Raw genomic sequence first — 21,399 nt, 5'->3', positions numbered from 1 at the left:
TTTTTTTTTAAAACCTCCTCCCCTAAGAATGGGGGCTAGGAGCTGACACCTGCACGGACCCACTGAATTCAGTGGGGCTCCTTGTTGTCACTTTAATGGAATGGGACCCCCCCCCCAAAGTGGGAGAGAAGCCCCCCACGTTTCTGTTCTGCGCCCCCCAACCAAAAATACTTCCCACCTAATACAGGTGAAACTCGGAAAATTAGAATATCGTCAAAAAGTGCATTTATTTCAGTAATGCAACTTTTTATTTTTTCTTATAATTTTGACAAATGCTTTCTTTTGGAAATTCCACAGTAATAAAACAAATAGTTACCATAATACAAAAACAAACATCGCTATTACATTTCATTCATCCCATTCCATTTACAATTGACCCGCCTAATGACAAATAATTACAATTACAACAAATAAAATCTTGACATACCTGCTTTGCATGTCATGCATCTATATATTGCTTTCACCTTTTAAGTTGCATTACTGAAATAAATGCACTTTTTGACAATATTCTAATTTCCCGAGTTTCACCTGTATGCAACATTTCTCTCTCTCTTTTTAGGGCAGGAAGGAGTTCAACACGTGATCCATCAGTTCAACAGGTGAGGTTTCCTCTCCAAGGGCAAACCATCCCAGTGCTAAGAGGTGGGGGGGTGGCTTAACCTGGTGAATTTCCCATCCTAGCTGCACAGAGTAGACCCACTGAATTTGAGGGCCAATCATTTAAGTGGGGCTCCTTAAGAGTGTGATTTAATTGAACGGAAACCCCCAGGTGTGAAAGAGAAGCCCAAAGTTTCTATACTGCACCCCCCTTTTTAAAAAAAAGCATTTTCACCTAATATACAATACCCCCCTTTTTTTAGGGCTCCTGTGCAATCAAAGCAGGAAGAAATTCAACAGGTGAGGTTTTCTCTCCAAGCGCATACCATTGCGGTGCTAAGAGGGGGGACCCGCTTAACCTAGTGAATTTCTGTCTTTCCTATACGAGGTGCAAATTCTCCTTCCGCTTAACCTTGACCAGCTCAATATTGGTTAGGGTTGCCATACATCCATGATTTTTCCTGATTCTGCCGTCGGAAACTGTTTTTGGCAATTCTCCTTTTTTAAAAAAAGCTTCTTAAAATAAAAATAAAATTTTGGCTGTTGAGCCAATTTTTTTTTATTTTAAAAAAGCCTGTGTGTCTGGATTTTCACGTTTTGAAATATGAAAAAACCCCTAAATATTGGCAAAACCCACAGTTTCCATTAGGTGTTTAATTTAATTAATTTAATACTTGTTGTTATTCTTATTATTACCTCTAAATGTTGCAATAGAAGCACAAATGCAACTCAGAATATGAAAGAATGTGAAAGGCTTTCTGGGACTCTTTTACAGTGCTACTCAAAAGTAAGCCCTTTGGAGTTGCATCCCAGGTTTGCTTACTTCAGAGAATCGTAGAATCCTAGAATGGCAGAGTTGGAAGGGGACCCCCTAGGTCATCTAGTCCAACCCCACTGAAAATGCAAGAATCTCAGCTGAAGGCGAGATGCTCATCCCTGGAGGAAAAAGTGGAATGGAACTTACTTCCAAGTAGACATGCTTATTCGGAGCGCTCTGGCAATTCGTAAATTGTACGCATCGCAATTTAGGAATGACTTGGCCTTGACATGATGGAATAACACTATAAATTATGTATAGAAATGCTCCAAAACAGGAAAATTGTCTTTTTTAAAAACAATTTTTTTTAAAAAAAATAGCTTTCGTGATAGGACAGTGGTATACTTCCACATCTCGCCTGGCGACCCCCGAATTTGCAAAAGCGTCGCCCTCAACTCGGCAGAGGAAGACGTAATAAACTCCTAAGCTGCGTTCCAACCCAACATTTAACGGACAAAAGAATCCTGGGAACTGTAGTTTCAGCCTCACTGAGCTACAATTCCCAGCAAACTCCACAAGTTCCCAGGATTTTTTGGGGGGGTGTGTGTGTGGGAAACCATGTGCCTGGGTCCCAAATGAGGGGGGGCATGTCGTACCCTCCATCTCTAGGAATAAAATAGACCCCCCTCCTCTAGGGCATAAAATAGACCCCCTTCCCTTCGTTCAAGCAATGTTGACTTTTAAAATTCACAAATAAGCTCTTTGAAAAGGTTATGCGTCCTTTTACAAGTCCGATGTACATCTATGTATCGAAATTGGCGCCTTCTGAATGCAAAGCAAGCTCTGAGCTACAACTCCCAGGTGCTCCGACACTGAGCTACGATTCCCAGAGGTGATCTCTCAACTCTTATAGCCAGGTTTTTAAAAGGCAAAAAAGCCATGAAATCGCCAAGCTCTTGCCTTGAATTTCATGTGGGGGAAGCCTTTAGTCCACCAGGTGCTGCCGAACTACAACTCCCAAGGGCCGTGCCAGGCAGGAGGGCTAATTGCCGGGGTGCCGTTTGGCAGCACCCAGCGGCCTCCCCGCGACGTGACTCGAGGCTTCCTAATTTTTTGCAGGTCACACTCCTCCTCCTGCAATACGTCGCTACTGGCCTACCTTGCAGGCTTGTTGTAAGCCAACTGGATTTCAGAGCAAGGTTGGGATATCTTTTTCTTTTCTGTTGTGGGTCACGTTCCCCGGGACTGGGGGAGAACTCTAAAGGGGTCACAGGCCAGCCGTGGGGAGAGGGGCACCTCTCTCCCCCTCCATCTCTCCACCCCACCCCACCCCTGTCCAGCAGGCTGCTGAAAGATAGACAAATCCTAGCATATGTAAAAATATATATATATTAAAATGGGGTGCAACCGTGGTTGGGGCTTCTCAGCCCCGCAAAAGATTTTTTGCACACACTCCTCCGTGTGTGCAAGGCAAAAGTGCATCCTGGGTAAAACACCTAAGGGGCCGATGATGCAGAGCTGCTTTGGGTCGTGGGCCTGAGAGCCTCCCTATAACCCTCACCCCCATTTTAGGCGCCACGCTCTCCTAAATCTGCCTCTGGGTGGGAAAATGTCTCTCCAAACATTGCTGGCTTAGAACTTCCTGACTACGGGCCATTCTGGGTGCAGGGGCTGATGGGAGTTGGAGTCCTTCAGTGCTGCGAGGGTCCCAGAGATTTCTCCCCCATTCTGGATTAATGGAACAAAATAAAAAAAATTCCTTCCAGTAACACCTTAGAGACCAACTAAGTTTGCCATTGGCGTGAGCTTTCGTGTGCATGCACACTTCTTCAGATAAGTCTGCATGCACACAAAAGCTCATGCCAATGACAAACTTAGCTGGCCTCTAAGGTGCTACTGGAAGGAATTTTTTTTATTTTGTTTTGACTACAGCAGACCAACACAGCTACCTACCTGTATCTGGATTAACGGCTTCTTCTTAAAAATGGGATTCAAAGCAAGAAAAGATGGCCACCTGCTATCCTCCTGCGGGACAGATCGAATGCCGCACTAGGATTCTCTGGGCTCGCCAGGGTTCAAATTCAACCCAAACCCAAAAAATTCTGGGTTCGAAATCTGCCATGTGCATTTCGCACCCAGCTCTCGGTCCCCTTGTGACGGAGCTGGCCTGCCTGGTGGATCCTTGGATCCAGGCTGTTTCCACACACACTCACAACACACCCTATAGGATTCTACCCGTGGTATTTTATCGGGACGAATTTCAGGAAGCAGAAAGTTGGGTGGGAAATAAGGCTTTAGAGCAGGGGCCAGCAAACTTTTTCAGCAGGGGGCCGGTCTACTGTCCCTCAGACCTTGGGGGGGGGGGGGCTGGACTATATTTTGAAGGGGAAAAAATGAAGGAATTCCTATGCCCCACAAATAACCCAGAGATGCATTTTAAATAAAAGGACACATTCTACTCATGTTAAAAACACGCTGATTCCTGGACTGTACGCGGGCCGGATTGAGAAAGCAATTGGGCCGGATCCAGCCCCTGGGCCTTAGTTTGCCTACCCATGCTTTAGAGCAGTCGTCTTGCCTCAAAATGGCAACTAGGCCTTCCGTTTTGGTGACCGCAACCCTGGTTTAGAGAGTCATTTGGCGCCTGGCTTATATATGAGTGAATCCAGAATTTAAGGCAGCATCATAGACAGACATGGCTTACCGCAAAAAGAATCCTTGGAACTGCAGCCTGTGCATTGTTAGAAGACCTTTATCCACCCCCCTCCCAAGAACTACGATTTCTGGAATATAACTGCAGCTCTGCGAGGGGAACGGGAGTCTCCTAACAGCCCTCTGCAAACTACAGTTCCCAGGAGTTTTGGGGGGCAAAAGCCTCAATGATTCAGCTTCAAATGTAAAGGGGAGATGGGAGCTAAATTGCTGAAATTCTGACGGGAGGAAGAAGGCTGTCTCTCCCTCCTGTGCATCCCAGTCGGCAATGTAAAACACGCAACCGCAAAGTGGTGTTTCCAACCACAGGCCTGTGTGCAAAAAAAGGCTCCAACATCCGCCAACGTGTGAGATTTTGCGCCGTGATTTGTGCGACATTGACTCTGCAGGGGGAGCGCGTCTCCGCAGGGAAGCAAAACGTCTATAAGACCAGCACGTCCCCGTGCGCTAAAAGAGGCTTTATTCATTTTGAAATTATCGGCGCAGCATCTGCCCGTTCGACGAGAGGAAAAGGAAGGTTCCGGGCAGTTTCAGGGGTTCACAGTTCGAAGTGCCAGCAGGCAAAGGGGAAAGGAAGTCTCTCCGAGACCCAACAGGTTGCGCTGCAAAGGGAGGGAAAAGGAGAACAATTAAAAAGGATGCCACAAAAAGCTTTGGTGCTTTGCAGGAATCGCTCAGACAATGAGGATAGCTGAAGCAGATTCCCGCAGCCAGTGTTCGAAATTAGCATTTTGCACCTGGCTATCGGGCGCCTGACACGTCAGCCATCTGGGGATCCTTGGCTCTGGGCTGTTGTCACACACTAAGACCCCACCCTGTAGGATTCCATCCGTTATATTTCATCTGCACCATCGGAATGAGTTTCTGGAACCAGAATGCTTTTTCCGTGCAGCCTGCTCAGGAGCAGAGAACAGCGTTATAGCGCATTGTTGTCGCTTGTCTCCGCTTCCCCCCCTGCTCACCGTTGGGAAGAACATCCCTACGTTATGAATGATCCGTGTTGGCATTCAGAAAAAGGTCGGAAGAGGCCAATAGATATGCGGACTGTCCCTGGATCGGGGGACTTTCCTTCTTCCAAGTTCTCCAAGCTCTTAACCCAACTCAAGGTTATTCTCTGAACTAGCCTGATATTTAACTGAGAATCAATCACAGCCAGACCATCATTTGAAAAACAAGACTGTAGAGCCATCTTGCCCCTAAATAGCAACTAGGCGTTCTGTTTTGGCAGCTGCAACCTTGGTCTAAGGAGCCGTTTGGCACCTAGCATATATCTGAATTTTTAACACTTTCCACAGTGTGTCGCACTTAGAATCAGTTTCATTACCAAAATTTGCAGAGTTTCAGCTTTTTGCAACGAGTTGCATTTTCAGTCAAATTTGGGGAAACGGCTCGAAGCACCCATTGCGCAGAGCTATTTCACAGAATCGTAGGGTTGGAAGGGACCCCGAGGAACATCCACCCCAGGGGTCAGCAAACTTTTCCAGCAGGGGGCCAGTCCAATGTCCCTCAGACCTTGTGGGGGGCCGGACTATATTTTGAAATATATATATATGAACGAGTTCCTATGCCCCACAAAGAACCCAGAGGTGCATTTGAAATCAAAGGACACATTCTACTCATGTAAAAACACGCTGATTCCCGGACTGTCCGTGGGCGGGATTTAGAAGGTGACTGGGCCGGATCCAGCCCCTGGGCCTTAAGTTTGCCTACCCATGATCTACCCCAACCCCCTGACAAATGCAGGATGATGCATCTGTCCCATACGGGGATCAAACCTGCAACCTTGGCATTATCAGCACCCACGCTCCAACCGACGGAGCTATCCGTTTTCCCCTTCCCGCCAACGTGATCATTTGTTTCTCAAGAGAAGCACAAGACACAGACTCCCCTCGCTCTCTGCCTCGCAGCTTGCAAAGGGCCTCGCTTGGGCTCCGTGCCTACACAGAAGGGGAGTCGTTCCCGGCAGTGCACAACCCCGCTGACCTTTAAATCCCTAAAAAGCCTTGGCTCAGTATACCTGAAGGAGCGTCTCCACCCCGGACACCGGGGTCCATCTCCCGAGGGCATTCTGGCGGTTCCCTCCCTGCGAGAAGCGAGGTTACAGGGAAGCAGGCAGAGGACCTTCTCAGTTGTGGTGCCCTCCCTCCCATCAGATGTCAAGGAAATAAACAACTATCTGACTTTTAGAAGACGTCTGAAGGCAGCCCTGTTTAGGGAAGTTTTTAATGTTTGATGTTTTATCATGTTTTTAATATTCTGTTGGGAGCAGCCCAGAGTGGCTGGGGAGACACAGCCAGATGGGCAGGGTATAAATAATAAATTATATTATTATTATTATTATTATTATTATTATTATTATTATTATTATTTGTGGTTCAGGTGGGGGATGGAATCATTGCCTTGGAAAGTCGTGGTTTACCCCAGAACCGATGCCAAAGAACGAGAGCCGCCTCCCGAAGGGAGCAGCCGCAAAAGGCCCACATTTATTACCCAAAGAGGACCCACCTCCTTGCAGGGAAGGGCTTGCCGCTCAGTCATCTTTCTTAAACTTGCCGTTGATCCAAGGTACGTAGTCGAGGAACAGCCTCCAGTCCGTGGCCCATACCAGCCCCACAGCTCCCACGGTGCCCCACATGGTCATCGTAGGCACCCTGCGGGAAGGAGAGAGAACAGAAGCGGTGCTAGCATACCTCTGGGCATGTTCGCATTGAGCTTTCAGAACCATAGGAAGGGACCCCCAAGGGTCATCCAGTCCAACCCCCTCCAGCAATCTCAGCCAAAGCATACCTGACATAGATGGCCACCCAACCTCTGCTTAAAAAGCCTCCAAGGAAGGAGAGTAGTAGTAGTAGTAGTAGTAGTAGTAATTTATTTATACCCTACCCATCTGGCTGGGTTTCCCCAGCCACTCTGGGCGGCTTCCAACAAAAGATTAAAAATACACTAAAAGATCAGATATTATAAATATTCCTATACAGGGCTGCCTTCAGCGGTCTTCTAAAGGTTGCAAAGTTATTTATCTCCTTGACATCTGATGGGAGGGCTTTCCACAAGGTGGGCGCCACCACCAAGAAGGCCCTCTGCCTGGTTTCCTGTAACCTCCCTTCTCGCAGGGAGGGAACCACCAGAAGGCCCTCGGGAGGTGGACCCCGGTGTCCGGGGTGGAAACTCTCCTTCAGGGATACTGCGTTGCCACCTTCCATCCCACGGCCGGACGGCTCTGACTGTCAGGTAGCTCTTCCCGGCATTTGAGTCGGAATTTCCTTCCTCGTCACAGAGAAGTCACGGGTTCGAGTCCCACCTTCCTTGCTACCCTCTTCCATTCCGTGAGATATTTGAAGATGGCTCCCCCCCCCACATCCTGCTTTGGGGAGAAGGAAGGGGACCTCTAAGGAACTGTCTTCCAAAGCCACCCACCATCTGCTGGCCACGATTGCTTCCTGTGGCTGTGAGTTCCGCAGGTTAACTGTGCTATAAGAGTTTTAAGCTCTTAGATATGTAATAAATGTTCATAAATGTACCAAGCAAACACGTACATAAATATATAAAACACATGTCTGAAACCCCACAGAAAAAGTCCTGAAACCAATGTGTCCCTCCCAAATTGACCTCAAATATTTCTCTGCAAGGTCGAAGGGAAATGGAAAAGGCCTCCCCATTGTCTTTTCGTTCACAAACCCCTGTCTTAAGGGTATGTCTGTGTATGAATAGGGTGTGAGCCTGTGACCTGGCTCAGGAAGTAAGTACTTATCATTACAAAAACACTGGCCAGGCTCCCCAGGTAATGCAATCAAGTGACCATTAACAGGTAACCTGCCAGACAGGAGATAAACAACATTCAAATTTCTGTTGTAAACCGCAGTTTCTGTGATGCATGTATGATGTATGGAGAGGTGGTCTTGAGCTCCAGGGCAGGGAATTTCAAAATGTCTATATAAGGGCAGGTACACCTTTGTTGTGGGTCCTCCTCCTTTCTCCTGCGTGTGAGGGGAGCACCCTGTTGCAACAGTTCAATAAAGATCAGGCTTACTAGTTGCTTTGCTTCTCAATATTCTCTGCTTGGCCTCTGTTATTTCTCCTACCAATGGAGAACCTACAAAGGACTCTATAAAGGCTCTTGTGTACCCCATATGGGAATAAGGGCACAAGCGTTTTTGATCCTTGCATTAATCCTAGAGTTGGAAGAGACCACAAGGGCCATCCAGTCCAACCCCCTGCTGAGCAGGAAACACCATCAAAGCATTCTTGACATATGCCTGTCAAGCCTCTGCTTAAAGACCTCCAAAGAAGGAGACTCCACCACACTTCTTGGCAGCAAATTCCACTGCCAAACAGCTCTTACTGTCAGGAAGTTCTTCCTAATGTTTAGGTGGAATCTTCTTTCTTGAAGTTTGAATCCATTGCTCCGTGTCCGCTTCTCTGGAGCAGCAGAAAACAACCTTTCTCCCTCCTCCATATGACATCCTTTTATATATTTGAACATGGCTATCATATCACCCCTTAACCTTCTCTTCTTCAGGCTAAACAGGCATTGCAGGGGGCTGGACTTGGGAGGTCAATTTGGGAGGAGCAAAACGGTTTCAGGACATTTTCTGTACTATTTTCAGTCATTGGTTTATATATTTATGTACGTGTTTGCCTTGTACGTTTATGAACATTTATGACATATCTAAAGACATCCCTAAGACCTTAACATTCTTCTAACAATCTGGCCCTGGATTTCCCAGCAAGCCAGCCCACGTGTCTTCTACTTCCTCCAATTTAAGAGGGGTTTAATTTTGGGGGGTGGGGTGGCTGAACCCCCCACCCTTTGGAGCAGGGCGGGGCGGGGCCACAGGGAGCCCCCGCCCCTTCCCCCACCCCCACTCCCGAGCACTCACTCACCAGTTGCGCAGGAGCTGCCCGTAACGGGGGCCCATGAGCTTGCTCAGCATCCTTGCGGCTTTCCGCCTGGAAGGTCACCTCTCCCTCGCGCGTGCGCAAACGGCGCCTTCCCCCTCCGACGTGCGCTCACTTCCTTCCTTCGTGCGTGCGTGCCTTCCGCCCCGCTCTCACGTGCGCGCGTGCGCAGAGCCGCGACGCCCGCCTGGGCAGCTCCTCGTACCTATAGACCTCCAGCAAGCGTCGCAAACGCGCCGCAGGATTGCGAGATCGCTTTCCGCGCGCGCTTCGGGATAACGCCCCATCCTTCCTCCCTGGGAACGTTGTCCATAGACCTGAATCCAGCGCCATCTAGCGGCCATAGCTGCGTAAAGCCAGGCACGTTGAGCTGGACGACAGCCCTGCAGTGTAGTACATTAATAATAATAATAATATCAGATATTTCCTGCTTGGCAGGGGGTTGGACTGGATGACCCTTGTGGTCTCGTCCAACTCTATGATTCTAAGATGAAGGATTAAAAAAAGGATTATAAGATGAAAGCTTTCGTGAAAGCTCATACCTAGAAAGCTTATACTTAGTTGGTCTTTAAGGTGCTACTGGAATTATTTTAAAAAGAATTCGGGAAAGATTCTTTTAAAGATTGGCTTAAGACAAAAAGTATTGATTCTCTTAAGGGAGTTCTTTTTGGATCATCTTTTAATAATTTTTTTTTAAAAAAATCTTTCATCTTGTTATTTATAATGACTACGGCAGACCAAAAAGGCTACCTACCTGAATCAATCAATGATAAAGTTCGTGATGCTCTATCATAGATGATGGTGATTATTATTATGATAGAACATGGTTCCATGATCACTGCAGATGGTGACAGCAGTCACGAAATTAAAAGACGCCTGTTTCTTGGGAGAAAAGCAATGACAAACCTAGACAGCATCTTAAAAAGCAGAGACATCACCTTGCCTACAAAGGTCCGTCTAGTTAAAGCTATGGTTTTCCCAGTAGTGATGTATGGAAGTGAGAGCTGGACCATAAAGAAGGCTGATCGCCAAAGAATTGATGCTTTTGAATTATGGTGCTGGAGGAGACTCTTGAGAGTCCCATGGACTGCAAGAAGATCAAACCTATCCATTCTGAAGGAAATCAGCCCTGAGTGCTCCCTGGAAGGACAGATCGTGAAGCTGAGGCTCCAATACTTTGGCCACCTCATGAGAAGAGAAGACTCCCTCTCCATTCTGAAGGAAATCCCATTTTATTGAATGGGAGAGAGATCACACGTAAATATATATACTGTATACTGTATCTACCGGTATAATTTTTTTAAAAAAAGAATCAACCTCGCAAGACGACTGTGGTTGCGCGGCTCTATTTTGAAAAAAGATCTATGGTCAAACATGGCCCGCTTTGCTTTAACGCGCCTGCGCGGCGCTAGCTTTCTGCCTCATTCCATTGCCCTCCTCGTCGAAGGACCCCTGGCAAGTTGTTTTGTTTTCAAGGAGAGCGGGGAGTGCGCTGCCTACTGCAGTGCCTGATTAATATCAATAATGTTCAGAGGGACTGTGGCCACAACCTCAAACTTCTTAAAGCACTATTAAGGGCAGCAAGACTTAACAAAATGCCTGCAAAAAGCAATGCACCAGACATGATTTCCAAATACGCTTTTGAGTTTTCAAAACAATGAGATCAGCCAGGATCCCACCAGCCATTTCAAAAACTCCACATTTCTAAATCGCACTAAATAAACTTTCCTTCAGTAGCACCTTAAAGACCAACTAAGTTTTTATTTTGGTATGAGCTTTCGTGTGCATGCACACTTCTTCAGATACCGCTTCTTCAGATAAATAAACTTGTTAACCAGTTGTGCTTAGCCTTGTGCAGCTGGGCCACTGTTTAATTTAATTTAAATATATATTGGTGCTAGCTACCCTCCTCACAGCTGCACATTGCACCAAACACCTAGACAAGGACTTTATTTAAAAGCACTTTTAATTAAAATAAAATATGCATTTTAAAGCGCATTTAGCCTTTGCAACTGACCTCTAAGCGGCATGTTTCTTTCTTTCCGGTTGGTGCTTCAGTTTAATAATAATAATAATATTTTATTTATACCCCGCCCAACAAAATATTAAAATACTATGGTCTGTTAAACATTAAAAGCTTCCCTAAACAGGGCTGCCTTCAGATGCCTTCTAAAAGTCTGGCAGATGTTTTTCTCTTTGACATCTGGTGGGAGGGTGTTCCACAGGGCGGGCGCCACCACCGAGAAGTTTAAAAAGTGTTATGCAAATATTAGTAAAGGCAGCATCCCATTCTTCCTAGCAAGGGCAGCTTCCTAAACCCCACCCCAGCCATTGTTGCATATCAATAATAATTTATTCCGCAACTTGCCTGCGTTTGACAGATTTCAAGGCCCTTCCTTTTAGCTAGAGGCAGAAGAACCTGCGGCTCTCAAAATGTTGCTCCCAGCTCCCATCACCCCTGACCATGGAGCTGGCTGGCTAATGGAAGCTGGGAATTATAGAATCATTGGAAAGGTAACCCCAGGGGTCATCCAGTCCAACCCCCTGCGATGCAGGAATTCCAGCTAAAGCATCCACGACAAATGGCCATCCAACCTCTGCTTCAAAACCTCCAAGGGAGGAGAGTCCGCCACCTTCCATCGCGGTGTCAAACAGCTCTTGCCAACAGAAAGTTCTTCCTTATGTTTAGTCGGAATCTCCTTCCTTGTCACTTGAAGCCACAGGTTCGAGTCCTGCCCTCCGGAGAAGGAGAAAGCAAGCTTGCTCCATCTTCCGTGTGGCAGCCCTTGAGAGATTTGAAGATGGCTCTCCTATCTCTCCTCAGTCTCCTCTTTTCCGGGCTAAACATCTCCAGGTCCTTCAACCGTTCCTCATCGGGCTTGGTTTCCAGACCCTTTTTACAGGGCTGCACCCATCTTAAGTTCCACCCGTTGGAATCAACAAGACGGAGGCAAAGCAATCTCTTTTCATTTCAGCCGGTCGGAGTATGGCAAGCAACGGTGACAACCAAACGTGCCAACTGCACGTGGCCCCGGGCACCCAATAAATTCCGCATGAAGGAGCCAGGCACCCACAAATTTCGGTGCGGCGCCAGCGCTATGCCCAATGCATAGTGCCCCCGGGGCGCAGGGCCATGCTGGCACTCCTGGTGGAAAGAGTTTATCCCAGAGCAAGTTGCCGGTTTCAAATGGGATGTTAGCAGCCAGGAACCCTTGGGTCAATCTCAATATTGTCTATACTGACCGGCAGCAGCTCTCCAAGCTTTCAGGAAAGGAGTTGCCTATGAGTTGATCCCGGGACCTTCTGTATTTAATAGGCCTTGCTCCCAGGTAAATGGGTGTTAGGGCTGCAGCCCCCCAAAGTCTTTTAAAATAGAGATTCCTTCACGGACAAAAGGAAATCCTTCTTCTTGGGCTGCCAAGGAATGTCCTGGACTAAAGCGGTGAAAATAGCGTCTGGGGGCAATTTCAGAAAATCGGCAAAACAAGCCTTTTCTTTTTCATTTTTAAAGAAACTCAAAGCTGTTGAGTTTCCTAAACTCCAACAAAAGTTACTGCAAACAACTTCAAAATCCAAGACATTTTGCCGATTTAACAGGCTGCTTTCGCCGGTTAAATCCCAGACGCATGGCAACCCTAGATAAAAACTCCCTAAAACAGTGCAACCTCACGCCATTATCTACTCAGGAGTAATTCCTATTGAGTTCAATAAGTGGAATCTAGGATGGCAGGCTTTTATTCCTACCTAAAAAAATTAAAGCAAGAACTCGACGTTCCCATCAAGGTCAGGAATGAAGGGTGTGTGAGAGAGAGAGAACCAGGGAAAAAAAACGATTTTAGTACAAGGTAGAACCTTTATTACAACTTTTTCATTGATAGGTATACAACATCTGAGAGACAGATACGGGGAGAGGGACAAAAAAGGTAATATTGTTATAAAATGTCAAATTTATTGCTACATTACTGTTATATACAGGACAGTTCTCAAAATTCTACTTTTAAAAAAGTTAAGGATTATTTAAAAATTCCAAATAATCCAGCCAGCTGTTTTTTTTTCTTGACACTTGTATAAAATTATTATTATTATTTTTTTAAAAAATGAACACAATCCATATCTTGAGGCACTCGGAAACACAATTTTAACCCCCGTGCTCCCCCACCCCCACCCGCCCGATCCCAGAAATTTGTGATTCAGTCCAAAAATGTGGGTCCCCTCCCCTCCATTCTGTGGTGCCCTCCCCACCCACCAAATACTCTTTTCTTTCCATTTTCCTCCTCCTTCTACTTCTTCTTCTTAAACTGGGGTTAGGCCTATATATATATTTATACCATATATATATCTTTCAAAACTATAATGTGTATCTGATTTAATAACAAGGATTCTCAGCCACTTACGTACAGCTGGATTTTACAATGTAGGCAGCAAAAGGAGAAAAGAAAAGAAAAAAAAAACCTCCCCATAGCCCCCTCCCCAAATCCAAATACCAGCTAGGCATGACTTAACCCCCACCTTGTCCACTGAAAGCAAAAGAGAGAGGGGTTCGTCGAGTCCTTTCATTTCCCATGAAGACTTAAGTCATAGCTAACTGTACCTGGATCGGGGCCACTCACCCCTCCCACCCCCCATGAAAAAGCAAGGATCCATTTTTATCTTTTTTTAATATATATATATATATATAAAACCCCAATAACAACAAAGAGAGAGCCCCGAAAACAATCTAATAGAGGCTGAAAAGGATAAACAGCCTCCCCCACCCCACCTAAAAAAATATAGCTTAACGGGAATCAAGGTACAATTTGTTCTCTGCAGAGCGTGAAACCACTTTTTTTAAACAAAAAGTTAACATTTTCCCATGGTGCTGTTTCTCCTAAGACACTCCCACCCACAACAAAAAAAGGGGGTTTTTTTCCCCCTCCTGTTTTTTGTTTTGCTGGTTGTCCCTTTCTTACATTTCCTAACCCCGCAACAAAAATAAATATCCCAAGATCATTTGGGACATATCTATATTACAAACTTTAAGAAAGAAAGAAAGAAAGAAAGAAAGAAAGAAAGAAAGAAAGAAAGAAAGAAAGAAAGAAAGAAAGAAAGAAAGACAGTTTCAAACCCGTTTTTAAGCTATCATAGCGACCTAAATGCAGAGGGCGTCTGGGGGTTGCATGGAGTGGGGAGGGGGGCGCGACGCAGGGGGGGAGGTACTCCGAGCGCCCTCACAAAAATGGCAGGATTCCTTTAGATAGTTAAAACCGGTCTGAAACTGGTTTAAGAGTTTGTAGTGTAGACACGCCCCTACCGAAAAGGCGAGCTCCCCCCACCCTTTCCCTGAACGGAACGAAAACACAATAAAAACAGAACCAAAATTGTTAAAATAAAATACAACTTTGAAAGGAAGGAGGAGGAGAACTTATTTTGAGACAGTGGACTGGAAAGTGTTTTTTTCCCCTGGGGTGGGGTGTATGAACTGGCACTGGACAAGGAATTTGTTGCGACTCTCCTTTAAAGAGAGATTTAGTCAGGGTGGGGTGGGAACGAGGAGATGCAAAATGTTATCCTGTCTACTCCGCATCCTCGGCCGACCCCAGAGAACACCCCCGTCCCCCCAAAAAACTTCCAGTTTGGCGCAGAATTGCCAACAGCGGGAACAGGGCCAGAAATCAGATCTGCAAGGGGAGATGAATCAAGCCAGGCGACGGGTGGAAAAGTGGGGACCGTGGGCCGAGCCGCGGGTGGCACGGGGGATACCCACGCTGCAAAAAGGGGCCCCTGTTCCCACCCTAGCAAGCGCCCCCTCCCCCCCCCGGGATGCCACGCTCAGCTTCTCTGCTGTCGGAGTTGTGTGTGTGTGTGTTTCGAGCAGAATTTGCCCAAAGTCAACTTTCCGGGATATTCGAAACCTCCGATTCCAAGGTTGCAGCGACCCATGCGAGAGTTTCCAAAGACCTGTTGCCCCCCCAACCCCCAGAGGGCAAACTTGGGAGGACGACGCCGGGACGAGATACCAGGACAAGTCGACGCGCCCTCCCGAAATCCGAGACCGCGGCGGCGATCTCCTCTTGCCAGAAACAGCGGCCCAGGCACGGCCTTCTCTGGAGGGGCGCAAAGTTGCTTTCTGTCCGCAAGCTGGCGGGGGGTCAGAAGTATCCGGCGAGGGGGCCGCCCCACCGGCCGGCAGCAGTTCCTCCCGAGCTTGCGAAATGCAAGGCGGGTCCGTCTTCGGTAGGAAGTCCTCCGTGTGGCCTCTCCGGCTTAGAACCCCTTCCGTCACGCGCACCCCACCCCAAAATCTCGCCATCTCGTCTTTTCCTCGATGCGGCTCATTTGTTCTTCGTTCTGCCTCCAGCAGTTCTTTTAATATATATATTTAAATCGCTCCCAACCTCCCTCCTTTTGTTTGTTCCACGCCGGTTTTGCTCAGGTGCTTGTTTAAAAAAATGAAGAAGATTAAGTGGGAACGTGAGCTGGTCCTTCCATCTCCATCCTGCCTTTCAAAGTCCTCCGATTCCCGTCGTCTTGAGATCCACGTCTTCCGCGAAGAGGACTTAACGTTGCCTGTAGTGTCCTTGCGTTCCATTAAAGGGGGACCACAGATGACTTTTTTTTTGTGGGGTTTAAGATGGAAGCAAAGGGCACAATGTAAGACTTTTTGAGAACCCTGCGGGATGGAGGAAACTTTTCCGGATCGCTTTGCCATCTCTCCCCCTGTCCCCTTTCAACATTCGACAGAGATTATATGAGTACATCCTTCGCTGTGGAAGTTCCTAGCCAAATGAGCCCGCCTATTTCAATTCACGTTTGTGACATTTTCGTAGCGGAAAAACAACAACACTCTCACGGTCCGTGTGTCCCCCCCCCATTCCGTCCTCGAATTTAGTTTCCTTTTTGTGTGTTTTGTTTTCAAACATCCAGTCCTCTTAATACAAACTTTTAATATTTCTGGTTGATCTTAATTTTTTAAAAAATAATATGCAACATTAACTATAGAAACAGCAGCAGAGAAAAGAGATAGAGGTGGGGGGGGGAGAAAGCAGGTCGATGGGGGGGGGAAAACAAATCTCTTCGTTCTTTTTTTTTTTTACACGTCTTTTTTCGTTGCTTACAAAACATATACGCAAAAGAAGCTAAAAAAACAACAACCCAAAACGAAACAACCCCCCCCTCCACAAAAGGCATTACTATGTTTGTTCTACGTTAAAAAAAATTATTGTAACTAATGTTCTTTTTTAAAAAAAGAAAAAAGAAAGAAGAAAGAAAAGAAAAACAAAATGCGTAGGCACAATTTCTTTTTTCTTTTTGCTGGCCTTATGTGAACACAAGCCATTTGTAATGTTACACATCCCCGCAAACAACCCCCCCCAAACTCGGTAACTGAAGGATATGCACTGAAAGTTCAAGAATATAGACTTAAGGCAATCTTTGCTGTTGATTTTTTTTGTTTTGTTTCGATAAAACTTGTTGCTTTTCCTTTCCTTTAGAGAGAGAGAGAGAGAGAAAGAAAGAGAGAGAGAGAAAAGTTCCTTCTAGCACGCTGAACTTTTCTCCGCCTGTTCCCCCCCCCTCCCCAAAAAAGGACCGCACATCGGTATTTAAAACAGGACTACAGTTTCTGGTGCGGACACGCGGCGGTTGTCGGGGAATGGAGGAGGGGGGATATGTGAGAGATCGAGCCTTCCCTTCTTCCTACAGATGTCTGCTTGCAGGGCGAATAAAAGAATTCATCTGCGGAGGGAGAGAGAGGGGGGGGGGAAAGGGTGAGAGAGAAACAGCGCAAAAGCCCGGAGGTTCGTTGCGCAAAAACACAAATCTCAAAAGCGCCGCCCGCATACTCCACCATCCAAGGCTGCATCCGACTCAGCTCTGAATCGCTTAGCCCAGTGTTTCCCAACCAGTGTGCCTCCAGATGTTTTGGGACTACAACTCCCATCATTCCTGACCACTGGTCTTGCTAGCTAGGGATGATGGGAGTGGTAGTCCCAAAACATCTGGAGGCACACTGGTTGGGAAACACTGGCTTAGCCCAGGGGTCAGTAAACCTTTTCAGCAGGGGGCTGGTCCACTGTCCCTCCGACCTTGTGGGAGGCCGGAGTATATTTTTGAAAAAATAATAATGAACAAATTCTTATGCCCCGCAAATAACCCAGAGATGCATTTTAAATAAAAGCACACATTCTACTCATGTAAAAACACGCTGATTCCCAGACCGTCCGCGGGCCAGATTGAGAAGGCGATTGGGCCGGATCTGTCCCCCGCGCCTTAAGTTTGCCTACCCATGGCTTAGCCCTATCCTTGCTCTGCTGGCGGGGCATTTTGTGCCAGGAGGATGCTACTGCGCCAGGGAAGGCAGTGGAAGACAGGAGTGCCTGGCGTGCTATGGTCCATGGGGTCACGAAGAGTCGGACACGACTAAACAACAAGAACCTAGTTCGGCTACTGATGGATTGATTGTGTGACTGCAGTACATTGTATACTGCTTTTGTTTTATGGATCAATGGTCTCGTCAGATAGTAAAAATTAGTGTTAAATTGCTGTTTTAGGGGTTGTTCTTAAAAGTCCGGAACGGATAAATCCATTTTGCATTACTTTCTATGGGAAAGCGAACCCTGGTTCTGGAACGCTTTGGTTTGGAACGGAATTTCCGGAACGGATTAAGTTTGAGAACCAAGGGACCACAGGTAAGGACCATAGAGATGTCAAAATGTTCAAAAGTAGGGAGTCCAGGGCTTAGCTTTTGAAAAAAAAAGGTGGCCCACAGTAATTCTTTTACATGATTTGGTACCAGGTTTGACCAAAGCCCACTCCAGAAGAAACGAAACTTCCCAACCTGAAGATTTCCCACTGCTCCCAAGTAAAGACCCAGAACAGGTGCAGAGAGAGAGAGAGAGAGAGAGAGAGAGAGAGAGAGAGAGAGAGTACCTTTACATATGCCCCACGGGGTTGTGTCCATCTCCTAGACCCGGATGAGATGCCGAGAGTGCCATTTGAGGGTCTCCAACAACGCCAGACACTTTCTCCTCTTCGCGGCGCTTTAAGCAGGCTGCTTTTGGGTTCAGGTTACGTTCTGAGACGAGAGAAGAGAGAGAAGCGGTGGGGAGGAGGAGGAGGAGGAGGAACTCTGGACGTTCGGGTCTGGCAAGAGCCACCTGCAACCCCAACCCAAACCAAGGAGCATCCGAGGGAAAGTGGCAAGACGGAGAGAGGGATATAAGGATTGCACAAAGCGCAAGAGGGTTGGCACCCAGGCGTCGGCCCCCTCCCCACCTTGCTGCTCCGCTACACCCCACTGTTATGGGGGATCTCTGCATGGACCGTGAACCAGAGAGCGGGGGGGGGGGAGGGGAGAGAAGAGCAGTGGCGCAAAACCTCGAGCCCAGAGCAAAGGGTGGAAGGGAGAGAGGCAGAGACACTCGTGTGAGTGAGCGAGAGAGCGAGAGAGCACAGGTGGGAGATGTGCGCAAAGCGGGGGGCCGAGAACTCGGGGTGGGGAGCCCCCCGGCGCCGTACCTCGTACTTGCTGCTCCAAGCCTAATATGACTTGCACCGCCTGCTGGAGGATGATGAGCTTGGTCTGCGCTTTGTCTGTTTTTAAGTGAATTTGGCACATGCGTCCCAGCTCTTTAAAGGCCTCGTTAATGTCCCGGACGCGCACCCTCTCCCTTGCATTATTGGCCATGCGCCTCTCTCGGTCCCTCAGGTCTTTGTCTTCCAGTGAGAGCGCCTCATCTGTACTGCTGGGTTCACACAGCACCACGGGGGTTAGTCTGGGGAGCGACGGAGGGACTCCGCGGGGCGGGCGGGGGCAGGGGGGACGGTGCCAAGGTGGGCAGCGCGGGGGAAAGTCCACGTCAGTGGTGAGCCAAGGCGGCATGGCACAACTGACGGAGGAGGAGGAGAGCCCTTTTGTTCCACCTCAGAGACAAGGAGCTGTCGAACGCTTCAGAGGCCTGGTCACCCTGCCGTGCGTGCCATTTTGCAACACGGGCAAAATCAAACTTATAAACCAGGTTGTCCCCCTATCCTCTGGGACGATACAGGCACCGTCTCTCTTTTGACACCTTGGAACCGTGGAATCGTAGAGACAGAAGGGACCTCCCCAGCGGTCATCCAGTCCAACCCCCTAGCAATGCTGGGATTTCGGCTCAAGCACCCGGGACCGTTGGGCACCCAGCTTCCGCTCGGAACCCTCGAAGGGAGGAGAGGCCGCCACCTTCCAAGGGAGACCGTCCCTCTTGGGGCAGCCGATTCCAGAAGCAATACAATAAAATCGGGGATGGCTCCCCGCCTTTTTGACTCAAGTTCCCATCAGCCCCAGCCAGCCAGCGTGGCCAATGGTCACAATGGGAGCCAGAGTCCCACCAGATCTGGGTAAGTCGCTTAGCAGTTTCTCTAAGCCTAGCCCCCGGAGTCCCTATTTTGTGATGTTGATTTTGGACGTTTCAGTAACAACAGTCCAAACCAACTGTGCCGGCCTTTGGAAATCTGAACCTCGCCATCTGGAAGGAAGGTGAGTATCCTGCCTCCAGGGAGACCTGTTCACAGCTGGAAAGGGTGGGGGGTTAGATGCGTCAAGACTGGGCGATGACACCCACCCACCCCACAACTGACAGGTCTACTGCGACTGGAGGAGAAGCTCCGTCCTTCGAGGTTGCGGTCCCTCCCTAAATATTTGCCACATAAGCATTATGCGGTTTACTTGTAGAATCGTGGACTTGGAAGGGACCCCCAGGGCTCATCTAGTCCAACCCCCTGCGATGCAGAAATCTCAGCTAAAGCATCCACGACAGATGACCACGCAACCTCCGCTTAGAAACCCCCAAGGAGGGAAAATCCACCAAACCCCAAGGGAGTCTGTTTAATGGCTCTTACTTTCAGAAGATAATAATAACAACGATTTATTATTTATGCCCCGCCCATCTGGCTGGGTTTCCCAGAAGGAGGTTATTATATTAATAATATTAATATTCATAACAACCAGTGCTGTTTTTCTAGAAAAAGGTGCTGGAGCTCACCTTGTTCTCTTAGAAAAAGTATTATTATTATTTATTATTATTTACAGTTGCAATCGAAATCATCCAGCCCCCCCCATTTCAAACCACGTTTATTCTCAACATTTGCAAACTTTCAGCTGTTTGCAAGGAGCGAAATCCCACAAAAGCCACGGAAAACATATGCTCCGCACAACATACGCCCTCAGCAGTTTCCCCCAAATTCAGCTGAAAATGCAACTTAAGAGACTGGAGAAGCCCGTCAAAGTTGCCTTTCCAGCGGATTTGCAAGGGGTGGGGGGTGGAACAATTTTGATTGCAGCTGTAGGTGTTGCCTAGAATCTATCTCCTCTCCTTTCTCCCGTCTCTTGGCATTTGATATCCGGACCAAGGCAGGAAAAAAACGACCTAAGCCTACCCTCAAAATGTGTAAAGAACGTCAGAATTTTGATGCTTGATCCGGCCAAAGCTGGGCTGGGCTGGGCTGGGGGGGGGGTAGCATCTAAGCCAGAATTCTGTTCTCGCAGCGGCCAATCAGATTCCTCCAGGAAGCCCACAAGTGGACAAGACTCCCCTTACCTGCGATGTGCAAATAAAGTGGTACCCAGAGGCATCTAGCGCCTCCGGCAAGAGAATGCGGATTGGGCCATGTGGCTTGCTTGCTTGCTTGCAAAATTTCGCTCGGCCCCTGTGGCAGTATACGTCCTGCGGTAAAATCCCATAAAAAAGCTCAAAAACTTTGGGGTTAAATCCGGGGTCAGCCACCTTTTCCAGCCGTGGGCTCCCTCAGAGCTTGTGGGGGGGGCAGACTATATTTTGAAAAAGAAAAAAATTCCTATGCCCCACAAATAACCCAGAGATGCATTTTAAATAAAAGGATACGTTCTACTCATGTAAAAACACTCTGATTTCTGAACTGTCTGTGGGACGGATTGAGAAGATGACACCCGACTCAGAACGCAGAGCTGTTTCGGAGTCCGCTTGGTTTATTTTTTGGGGGTGGGGTGGGGGGACTGTTTGGGGGGGAAAAAACCCTGAAACCTCACGCAGGATTTGAGACAGAAGCAGTGGAGGGGAAATATTAGAGGGGTTCCCGTATTAGGCAAGAGTTTGATATATACAGTGGCACCTCGGTTTCCGAACGTCTCCACTGACGAACGTTTTGGAAACCGGACACTGTAAACTCGGAAGTAAACGCTTCCGTTTTTGAACGTCCATCGGAAGTCGAACTTCCGAGGCGGCTTCCATGTTGAGTTTTCCGTTCCAAGGCTTCCTGTGTTGAGTTTTCGGTTTCCGAACTCGGACGGTCTTCCGGAATGGATTACGTTTGAAAACCGAGGTACTGCTGTATAAGGAAAGGGTTCGAATGAAAACACTGTGGAGGTGGAGGGCAGGAATCCACGAAACTATTTAATTTGAAGTCAACATGTAAAAAAAAATTGTATTATTAAAGAGAAT

At 47.6% G+C, this 21,399-nt stretch overlaps 2 protein-coding genes across 16 annotated transcripts in view; both read right to left on the bottom strand.

Annotated features, from left to right (window-relative positions):
• Positions 1 to 4,503: 4,503 nt before the first annotated feature.
• Positions 4,504 to 9,037, bottom strand: UQCR11 (ubiquinol-cytochrome c reductase, complex III subunit XI). Its single transcript, XM_035119358.3, has 3 exons — positions 8,951 to 9,037; positions 6,572 to 6,717; positions 4,504 to 4,668 (listed from the first exon to the last, which is right to left on the bottom strand). The coding sequence occupies exons 1-2, from the start codon at positions 8,998 to 9,000 to the stop codon at positions 6,597 to 6,599; spliced, it is 171 nt and encodes a 56-aa protein (XP_034975249.1). The 5' UTR covers positions 9,001 to 9,037; the 3' UTR covers positions 4,504 to 4,668; positions 6,572 to 6,596.
• Positions 9,038 to 15,868: 6,831 nt separating this feature from the next.
• The window catches only part of TCF3 (transcription factor 3), a 97,989-nt gene continuing 92,458 nt past the window's right edge, over positions 15,869 to 21,399 (bottom strand). For 8 of the 15 annotated variants that reach the window (XM_035119250.3, XM_035119255.3, XM_035119252.3 and 5 more), the window contains exons 19-20: positions 17,873 to 18,017; positions 15,869 to 16,678 (exon numbers count right to left, since the gene is read on the bottom strand). In XM_035119250.3, the coding sequence (XP_034975141.1) occupies positions 17,875 to 18,017 (143 nt within the window). In that variant the 3' untranslated portion in view covers positions 15,869 to 16,678; positions 17,873 to 17,874. Of the gene's footprint in view, positions 16,679 to 17,872; positions 18,018 to 18,460; positions 18,688 to 21,399 lie in introns of all 15 variants that reach the window. The other 7 variants (XM_060275300.2, XM_035119256.3, XM_088673087.1 and 4 more) reach the window with 2 other exon arrangements.

This window comes from Zootoca vivipara, chromosome 6 (genome assembly GCF_965207765.1).
Source record: "Zootoca vivipara chromosome 6, rZooViv2.hap1.1, whole genome shotgun sequence".
NCBI classification, from domain to species: domain Eukaryota; kingdom Metazoa; phylum Chordata; class Lepidosauria; order Squamata; family Lacertidae; genus Zootoca; species Zootoca vivipara.
Note: the sequence above shows the minus strand (reverse complement) of the source record. Positions and strands in the feature narration are given on the sequence as shown.

Bases quoted from the DNA above. Each gene is read 5' to 3' on its own strand.
- UQCR11 (XM_035119358.3), bottom strand. From the start codon at position 9,000: ATGCTGAGCAAGCTCATGGGCCCCCGTTACGGGCAGCTCCTGCGCAAC. The intron at 6,718-8,950 runs GTGAGTGAGTGC...TCCTTCCCGCAG, and splicing joins GGGCAGCTCCTGCGCAACTG to GGTGCCTACGATGACCATGT.